The following is a 10,494-nucleotide window of genomic DNA, read 5'->3' on the forward strand; positions in this document are numbered from 1 at the left end:
AAATTCAAGTTAAACACTGTAAACATGTCTAAAATTAGATACAAAGAGTGCCAATCAACAGAAAAAGAAGAAAAAGAGTATCTGTCTACATAATTGGACAGATACAGGTATGTATTGTATGTTGTATGTATTAAATATTATGAGTCATTTTATTGTTTTTACACTTATAAATATCCTCCATCCACATTAAAAAGCCAAAAACAGAGAAAATAGAAAGGATCTCATATAAAATTAAGACTGGGGGGGAAAAGGCATGTTTTATTTGCAATTTTTTATTTAAAAAAAACAAAACAAAAACATTTTTAATGTTTTTATTTTGTCTCACGTTCTATTTTTGGTCCTTCAGCTGCTTTTTACATTTTTTTTTTTTTTTTTTGAAGTGTACGGTTTAAAAAATACACAACATCAGCTAAAGATGATGCTGCTGATAAACAGTGGAACTGAGGAAAATTTTACGTTTTCGCTTAAAGTGTTTGTTAAATTGCTACAGATTTCACTTCTGTCCAATGAGTACAGTAATTCAACCGGCTACTTATTTCACTGTATTGCACCTGAGTAATGTTTGCCCTGGTTTTCTTTGCTCCCAGACATGCTGCCAGTGCCCACCCTTGTTCTCCAGCAGCAGACAGATGTGTGGCATTTGTTGTGCACAGGGTCTCCTGCATACCCCGGTGCTGTGTTCTCCCTCTACCTGGCGGATAACAAACTACCCGTTGCCACTTACACTGCCAAAATTATCCACCATCAAGCCGTTTTCCCAGTGCCGGTCCAGGACACTCCAGTGGCTCTGTACCAGTGCCAGTACAGTGTACAACTGGGAAGAAAATGGAGTAACTCTGAACAAAGCCTACCTTTGACTGTAATCAGAGGTACACACATACTCCTCTAATAAATGCGAGTGATTTATTGTAATTTTAGAGAAAATGTGACTTTTTTACTTCTTTGTTCTTCAATTTTTAGGAACTTCCTCTCAATCATCACCAGGTATGTCTACAATAACATTACATTATTTCATATGTGCTTCTAGCTTCTGGGACTATAGGGCTGAATTTAAAAAAAAGTGTCACAGCTGTCTGAGCTGCAAGGCAGTTCATCCCTCAACAACCTAAGTAGCTGCAGCAACTACCCTGAATCCTACTTACACTCCAGTGGCCGAGAATAAAAATCCCTTTATACCTCCCAGTCCTTTTTAAATCTGATGCTAATGGCAGTGGTGATGTCTGCAGATTCCTCAGGTGTGGACTGGCCTCTTGTACTCGGCTCTTTTTCTGCTGTGGTTCTGTTCCTCTGTTCGTTGGCACTTGTGGTTGTGGTGGTGCACAGGAAAGGTATTTCACATGAAATTTTCTACTTTCTCGCTAATATTTTTTGCGCTGCCTTGATTGCCTTCTTTGTGAAACCAATTTTTTTCCTTTCTGTCACTGTGGTTTAAAGTAAAAGCAGCTGCAGAGGAAAAGAAGAAAAGGTATTGCCTTTTTAGTCTTATTAAAGTAGTATCAAAATGTGCAATAGCGTTTTTAAAAGCCTCCTGTCACAATTTGGAGACAGATTTTCATACCTTGAGACACAAAAATGTATTACTGGATTACATTATAGATTTTTTTTGTATTTTTTGTTGCTATTTTACACTTTTTCAGGCAGGAAGCACAGTTTTGGACTCAACTTCATGCTAAAGACCACATTGTTGGTGAGGTTTTCTTTTCACAATCACACTTCCTCCTTTGGAGATTCTATTTTTATTCATTTTCTGTTTCAGCATAATTGTTCCGGGAACAAAACATCACATAAATATTCTAAGTAAACAAATTAAATCGAATGACTGATGTGACTGCTTGTCGTTTCTTTTCAGATCTTACACTCAGGCGTGCAAGCTTCACTTCTCAGGTAAATATTATCCATCATCTGGCTCTCACACTGCTAATACAAACTTTCATATGATCAAACATGGTTAAGTTTGTGATAGTTTCCTTTTCTCCTTTGTACATCCCTTTTTGTCACAAGATTTCAAGTCAGAGGATAATGCTGGCTGTCTTTTTGTTAAAAATCTAATGAACTCAAAGATGTGTTTGTGTCTGTCCTATACTTTCTAAATATCTGTAGCTCTCAGGCTCAAACCCACTGGTTCCAAATAAAAGTGTTGATCTTTAAATCAGGTCACAAACATATAATTTCTGTTTACTCAGACGGAAATAAATAATGCATTTGTTGGTGTTTGCTTATAAAAACACACTTGAGTATTTTCCTCAGCCAGAAACTGTATATGTGATTGCCTCAAAATGCACTGCAGTGCTCATGTTGATCATATTGACGGAATCAGGTTTTGGATGCACAGGTAATACTTGTTAGCAGGAACAATTCATTGGTGCTTTTGGTCTTTCATTGGGAATTGTTGACAAGAAGAAAAACATGGATTGCCTTATCCCCTCAGTCAAATTAAACTTTGCAGTAGCAAAACTTTCCATCTGTTTAGAGTTTGACACAGAAATGGGTCATGTGCAGCTGTCCCACGTCATCTTAGTTCTTTCTTTTGGAATTTCTGGTATTCCTTCCTCTGTGTTTCGTCTGTAGATTCATGATAAACACCGGTAAACTTCCCAGATCCCTTTTCTATAAACATACACACACACACACATACACACACGTGCACTCACACTCACTTATCACTGCACACAGCTTTGTCAGCTCATATTGGCACATACAGTACTCATTTGATAAGTGCTGTTGTGCGGTGCTCGAACATGCCTCTCATTAGTTGTAATCACTTTCATTAATTAGCTTGATGAAGGGCCCTCAGACTAAAGGCTCTCTGCAAACTATGTGTCTTTCTCACTATGTGCTCTGTAACTCAGCTGCCATCTTAGAGGACAGAATGCAGCCACCACAAACTGAAAGTAACCACCTCCCACATAAGAGCAGTAATCTATAGTTTCCCAGTCTTTCTTTTATTTTATCTTACATTTACTATGTACTGTTGCTGCACAGCAAAGAGACAAAGAATTATCTTTAGTGTTACACTCTATCTGTGTGAAGCAGTTTCATTAGGATAGGCCTAAATGAGCCTAAGTCCTGGTTAAGGGAGGCTCTGAGAGACAGAAATATTGTTCAAAACTGCAATGATACAGTTGTGAACAGAAGTTTACGTTTGTAAATACCACATGTCACCATGGCTGACTCCCATAACTCAGTTTTTTTTTTTTTTTATTTATGATGGAATCACTGAAACCCATGTGTCTTTGGCACAAAAACAACAAAAAGCAATCATGCATTTTGATTCTTTCATAGTTCCATTAAATGTATAATGGAAATGTGACAAAATCTGCTGGGTCAAAAACATATACGTACAGTAATGCTCTGGTTAAATAACTAACTAGGCCCTTTTGGTAGACATGTACAAGCTTCTGGTTGTATCTTTGACCTCTACTCTTGACAGAATTGGTACAGTTCAACTATATTTAACACAAACTTTTTTCTTCATCACAGTTCATAGGTTCTCGATGGGGCTTAAGTCAGGACTTGCCTGGCAATGCCTAAAACCTTAATTCTAGCCTGATTTAGCCATTTCTTTACCACTTTTCGATGTGGTCGTTGTCTTCAAATCAAATCAAATCAACTTTATTTATAAAGCGCTGAAACAAAGTAACACAACAAAATAAAGCAACAACAAAAACAGCATAGAACAAAAAAAAACAAAAAAAAAACAAAACAACTAAAACAGAGCGAGGTCTCATGCTGGGTTAAAAGCCAGTGAATAAAAGTGGGTTTTGAGGTTGGTTTTAAAAGCAGACAGTGAGGAGGCCTGCCTGATGTGCAAAGGTAGATCGCTCCACATTTTAGGAGCAGAAACAGAGAATGCTCGGTCCCCTCTAAGCGTTCACTTGGACCTCAGTACCTGAAGGAGCAGCTGCTCAGCTAACCAGAGGTACCGTGCAGGGGCGTAGGGGTGTAGAAGCTCAGAGAGGTAGGGTGGGACAAGGCCATTTAAAGAATTAAAAACAATAAAAGAATCTTAAAATGAACCCTAAAGTCCACAGGCAGCAAGTGGAGGGAGGCCAGGATGGGTGTTATGTGCTCCCTCTTGTGCTCTAGTTAGCAGACGGGCGGCAGTGTTTTGAACTGACTGAAGACGTGAAAGGGAGGACTGGCTAATTCCAAAATAAAGTGCATTGCAGTAATCAAGCCGAGAGGTAATGAAGGCATGGATTGCCATTTCAAAGTGCAGGTGCGCGAGAAAAGTCCTTAGCAAGCTGCCTGAGGTGAAAGAAACTCGACTTAACTACTGCACTAATTTGGCGGTCCAGTTTAAAATCGCTGTCCATCTTAAAACCCAAGTTACTCACAGCAGACTTCACATAAACTGCCAAAGGACCCAAATCAACAGGGGAGGATCCACAGGAGCCGCTCGGGTCAAACACAATCACATCTGTTGTCCTCTCGTGTGATAGTGCTGAAAACAGAAGTGACACAGAAGGAATAAACACAAAATGTAAGATTGATTCTTTAAGATGAAAGCAGATTTACTATCTGATGTTTGATAGCGTGTGAAAAGAAGAAACAGATCACTCTTTAGGATTCTGAATTGTCTAGACAGTAGGGAAATTTTGAGATGGCGAATCAGAAGTTAAGAAAGTAATACTAATGAAATACCTGACATATGTGTTGTGTTGTATTTAGAAACTCTGATACCATGCCACATTGTCGATGAGTCTTGAAACATGAAGACATTTTTAGCAGTAAAACCAGTGGTCGGATGTGAACTATGCCACAGGAAATTACTTCAAGCTTAGATCTTTAATAGTTTATACCTGTGTTTGTTTATGTGCAGGAATGGGACAGCGGGGAGACCGGGTCAGCGTCTAGATCCCATCTCTGGAACCCTCTCTCCACATTCACAACCCCGATCCATTAGAAATGTTTGTTCCCTCTCCCCCCCTCTCTCTTTGTGTATATATTTTATCAGAGTTTATCAGTGTAGCATCAGTTGGAGTTGCACAGCAGGACAGGAAAGACTGTTTCCTCAGTTCCTATTTCAATAATTGTAGCAGTAATTGCACATTTTGACAGGATGTGATGTGGGTTTGATCATATGTGTAACTGAGCCAGTGAATATAAATACAGATTTGTATTATGATTCCTAAGTTTATGTGTGGAAAGTGTATTATTGCAATGACTTGCCTTAACCTTCAAAGCTTTTTCTTGTCCTTGAAAAAAGCAGCTGACAAAAAAACTACACATGAAGGTCTGTTTAGAAGCTGCTCTGGGATTTTTGATTATGATACAGGATCTTTGTCAGCAGATGGAGTTTGTCCAGATTCCTAGCAACAGATACTAAATGAACCCCGATAGGAGACTGTTTTGACAACATTAATTTTTTAGGCTTAACCAATGTTGTAATTTATTTCATAGTGCAGTACTGTTGGCTGATTGGCTGTATTTACCAGTGCCATATTCAATATAAAAAACATCTATTATACCATTTTAGAGTTTGAGGTAGTAAAACACCACTAATTGTGCTAATATAATGTATTTGTGTAGCCCTCACTATATCAAAGCCAGATGTTATAAAGCGCTTTACATTGGAGAAAAGAAAATACCCGTGAATGATATGTGCATACAGTACAACAAGAGAAGAAACTGTGAAATGTAAATCATACAAATATTCAGCATGTTAGACATGAATTACATGCACACACATACCAGACTTCATACATATAGTGCACACATATACACACATGCAAGCAATTTACTGCTAATCAATAAAGTTATAAAAAGTTTTTCCATAAAATACATGTTCAGAAAGAATTCAAGCACATTACTTATGTTGCAGCTGTGGCTTCATCAGGCAGGACATCAGAGTCGAGGTGCTCTGACAGTAAATGACCTTTTTTTATTTGAAGACTGTTGACTGAAGGTAGATCAAGAGGAAGAGAGTAAATGAAAAACAGAATTTGGATCCAGGTAATGACAGAGTTTGTAATGATTGTGTAGGAAAAGGCACTAAAACTGTCCTGCTGCAGTTTGGCTAAATATTCTGCAGAGGGCACTGTATATATACAATTTCAACATCAAAACACCTTCAGCTCAACATAAAGAGTGTCATTTAAGAAGGTGATCTCCTTTGTAAGAAAAAGCACATGTCCTGTGTTCAAAAGAACATTGTGATCTTGATGTGTTTGAAGCCAAGCAATGGTGAAACATCCTCAGTTGTGCAACAGCTACTGATTCTGTAACGTGCTTTACGTCATGTGATGATGGGACGAGCACCAGCACATCATATTTGAGTCTACCGATCTATATTTAAAGGTGAGTGTGCTGAGGCGTCAGTGCCGATACACCTCCCACCTGTCTATGTGGTTTTTATGGCGGATAATAACTCCGCAGAGACTGGTTGTCATTGTGCTTCAGGAAGCAGCAGAAAGCCAACTCCATATTAGCAGTTTTATTACTTTTACTGGCCTCCGCAGCAGCTCAGACACTGTCGCTCGGCGGCTGATACACACAGAGAATATATTTATTCACTTTTTGTTCATACTCACAGGAAAACAGAGATGAAAAGACTTGGAGGAACGGTAGGGTCACAAAGTCTGCCTGATTTGTCCTCATATTCATGTCTGAGTCATAGTTTACTCTTCCTGTGTAGTCTAAGGCAACCACATGCATACACAGTGGAGATATTCAGCTGCAGATAATGGCATTAGGCAAATCTGTTTGAATACGTGGCAGAATAATAACAGCAGGCCTTAGCAATGCGAGTTCAACATATTGATGAAACAAAGTGGCACCTTAATTTGCACCTACACCACGCTGGTTAGTAGCAGTCTTCCCCCCATTCGTTTCTGTATGTGCATATGTGACGCTCTGAGTTATACATCAGGTTGATGTTAAATTACATTTGTAATCTTGATATTCGTGATAATTACCCTTTTAATGTCACCCCATGCTGTGTCTGTATGTATTAGCTAAAGGAACGTATGAAGAGAGTGAAAATGAAGGTGTGTGTCGACACTAAGAGTGGTGTTAGCATTTCATTTACACCCTGTAAGTTTTGGCAGCTGTTTTGGGGTAATAATTTAATTTAATGTAGTGCAATACACTCCCTAATTTTTTTTTATGCAGGCTACCAATACATCCTGCATTCTAAAAGATAATGGCAAAACAATATGCTGTTGCTTCTGCCATTTTCTGACCCATTCAGACATACTAAGTCATTGACTGCAATCATTTTGTTCTTCAGTGGATTTATAGGAACACTCAGTAATACTCCTTGAATAAGTTACAAAATATTACACAGGGAAATTTACGAAGCATGAAATGTGTACACAAACCGTGAAGCCCATGTCATTGTTGTCAGGTTAAAATTTAAAGTTAGAGTCAACCCAAGCTGTTTTTTAACAACTGCACATTTTTTTCTGACTTGTGCTGCATCCTTCAGCTTATTTGAAAACATGAAAACTGGAAAAGCTTGGTCCAAGCTCATGCCAAAGAGTCCCTATTTTGTCAATACACAAAGATGGCTTCTTGATTTCCACAGATACTGCTACTCGGATGTCTGAGCAACTAACATGCATATTGCAAAAACTGTAAATATTTCATACTGGACCATAACTAGCCATAATCGGTGTAAAATTCTCACATGAATAATCTGTGACCTGCTAGTCCAGAAAGTAATGTAGGATTTGGAGGCTTGGATAATCTCATGTTTAATGGAAAGGATAAGAGGAGGGTTGTAATAACAGCACAATAGATACTTTGTCATTTTGTTTTCTCAACATTTATGTATTTTACTTTGGTTTGTGTATGAGATACCATCCATCCATCGATCCATCCATTATCTATACACTGCTTAATCCTCACTAGGGTCGCGGGGGGAGCCTATCCCAGCTGACTTAGGGTGAAGGCAGGGGACACCCTGGACAGGTCGCCAGTCTATCACAGGGCCACACTTAGAGACAGACAACCAAGCACACTCACATTCACGCCTACGGACAATTTAGAATAACCAATTAACCTCAACATGTTTTTGGACTGTGTGGGAGGAAGCCGGAGAACCCGGAAAGAACCCACGCTGCACAGGGAGAACATGCAAACTCCCCCCATCGAGATGCGAACCGGCGACCTTCTTGCTGTGAGGCAACAGTGCTAACCAACTGCGCCACCTTGCAGCCCTATGAGATACCAGTTACAGTTTTTTTTTTTTTTTTTTGTCCAGGTCAAAAACATGCCACACCAACCCTATACTTTTGTTTCAAATCTTTACAACAAATGTCAGTTTTCAAAAGAATGATCGAATGAACAAACGGCTAAACGTTTTGTTGCTGACTCCCAGATGGAAACTATTTCCTGTAACAATAGAGGCATGTGTTTGTAGTGAAGGAGTGCTGAATAGGTCCACTCCTATCGAAACTGTATGAAATCAGGTGGGTTAATGTTGATTCTCTGTGACTCAGCTCTGGAATTTTACCCTTCCCCCACCTTCATAAATATCAAAAGAACGGAACACATTCACCCACCAAGCATTATGATATCTCTTTTATTGTCTACTGACAGTACACACACACAACACAGTGTGACTGAGACTGGAAGCTGTTTAATGCGATACTGGAGAGTATTGCATATTATTATAGTGGCTGCGTGAATCATGATTGCAGAAACCAATCTGAAACTGACTGACTGGCATGCATGTAACGTCAGGTTTTTCAGGACTGCAGGCACTAAAATGACAGCTTATATGGTATCAGCTGTCAGATTCTTTTTTTGGGGCCTTTTTTTTTTATAAGGGATAGTGGGGAAGTGGAGGAAGGACATGCAGTAAAAGGCCATGGTTTGGACTCAAACCCATGGCGGCTGTATCGGAGACTATAGCCCCTGTTTATGGGTTGCCCACTCAACCTGTTGAGCTATTGGAGCACTCCGCTGTGAGATTCCTTACCTCGGTAATAGTAGCAGTGGCATAATGAAAAATTCAGTCCTGCTTTTAAAAGGGTTACTTTGATGCTTTTAGCTGGTCTAGGCAAATCTTCAAATCTTTCATATATTGTTGGTAATTTAATTGGACAATTAGACTTGTTTTGTATTAAAAATGTCAACAAAAAAAAAGTATGGTTTAATATGTAAAGCTGTCAAATGAAATGTGAATTCTGCCCTGGCTGTGGAACAGTGGACCAGCTGTTTACACTTGTATTGTAGCTGAGGTGGCCATGATATTATGGTTATCTCGTCCACGTGTGTTTTGTGGACTTGGACGGACACAGCCCTGTTTCTCGAGGACCCTGTGGGCAGTAATGCTTGATATCGAACATGTTTCCAGTCGATGTTGAACTCCAGCTAGTTTGCCCCTTCTCTCCAACTGTGTTTGTGATATTTAGGGTCCGAGGACCAAGGTCCAGGCAAGGACCCTATTGTTCCTGCTCCGTTTCTTTCTTTCTTTATTCTTATTTGCTTGACGCACATAAAACGGTTTTCGAATGGTGAGCCGTTAAAGTTGTTGAGCTGCCGCAGCCTCCTACTTACAGAAAGGCTGAGTGAGGTCCTGGGTCACCTGTGTACTTAGTGTGCTGTCTGTATAGGACTGTGTGTGTGGATGTGTGTGTGTGTGTGTGTGTGTGTGTGTGTGTGTGTCAGCGGGGGAGGGGTGATGGTAGGAGTGTCTCTGTCTGGAACAGCCCTGACCATGTGTGTGTGTGAGGAGGGGTGAGATAGCTGTCACAGCTCTCAGGTGGAAACTGTTCTCAGTCTTTCTGGTCTAGCCCCTCAGACTTTACATGTTGGATCACAGTCCTGCCCTGCTGACATTCTCATGTCATTATCCATCCAAAGTCACAGCGCCACCTTCTGGAGACATGAAAGGACACGTTCTACAATTATAGTTGCCATTATTAGGTGGTTAGGGTTACGGTTAGGTGATTGTCACCTTGTTCACAGCGCATTTCTGCCACAACCCCGACGTGCGCCGCATCCGACACGCGCAGACCGAGGACCCGACAAACGCTGCTTGCAGCTTTAATTTTAGTAGGAACTAGACATTTTGCAACCATGTATGAAGAATGAAAATCTGCAGGTTCAAGTCTGAGGCCATGATTCTCTGCTTAAAAATGATGGTGTCCTTCCTCTTGATTGGGAAAAGAGTGTAAATATCTTGGGATCTTGTTCACAAGTGGCAGGAGACTCAAGCAAGAGATGGACGGGTGGATTGATGCAGTGTCAGTAGTAATGCAAACGTACTGGATTGTCATGGTAAAGAGGGAGCTAAGCCAGAAGGCGAAGCTCTTGATTTACCAGTTGTTACAGATCCAATTCTCATCCATAGGCATGAGCTCTGGGTAGTGACTGTAAGAATAAGATTGCAGATATAACCAGCTGAATGGGTTTCCTACGTGGGGTAGCTGGGTTCAGTCTTAGAGATAGAATGAGGAGCTCTGAGTAGAGTCACTGTTCCTTCACATAACAAATAGCTAGCTAAGGTGGTTCAGGCATCTGATTAAGATGACATTTTATGAT

At 40.0% G+C, this 10,494-nt stretch overlaps 1 protein-coding gene across 2 annotated transcripts in view; it reads left to right on the forward strand.

Moving 5' to 3' along the window:
* Positions 1–5,135, forward strand: part of LOC103353533 (uncharacterized) — an 11,927-nt gene extending 6,792 nt beyond the window's left edge. The window contains exons 5-11 of one of the 2 annotated variants that reach the window (XM_008276564.1): positions 588–869; positions 961–984; positions 1,227–1,328; positions 1,435–1,465; positions 1,638–1,687; positions 1,850–1,884; positions 4,823–5,135. In XM_008276564.1, coding sequence (XP_008274786.1) covers positions 588–869; positions 961–984; positions 1,227–1,328; positions 1,435–1,465; positions 1,638–1,687; positions 1,850–1,884; positions 4,823–4,906 — 608 coding nt within the window. In that variant the 3' untranslated portion in view covers positions 4,907–5,135. The remainder of the gene's footprint in view (positions 1–587; positions 870–960; positions 985–1,226; positions 1,329–1,434; positions 1,466–1,637; positions 1,688–1,849; positions 1,885–4,822) is intronic. The other variant, XM_008276572.1, reaches the window with a different exon arrangement.
* The last annotated feature ends 5,359 nt before the right edge of the window (positions 5,136–10,494 follow it).

Source organism: Stegastes partitus, unplaced genomic scaffold (genome assembly GCF_000690725.1).
Source record: "Stegastes partitus isolate 25-593 unplaced genomic scaffold, Stegastes_partitus-1.0.2 Scaffold3, whole genome shotgun sequence".
Taxonomy (NCBI): Eukaryota; Metazoa; Chordata; class Actinopteri; family Pomacentridae; genus Stegastes; species Stegastes partitus.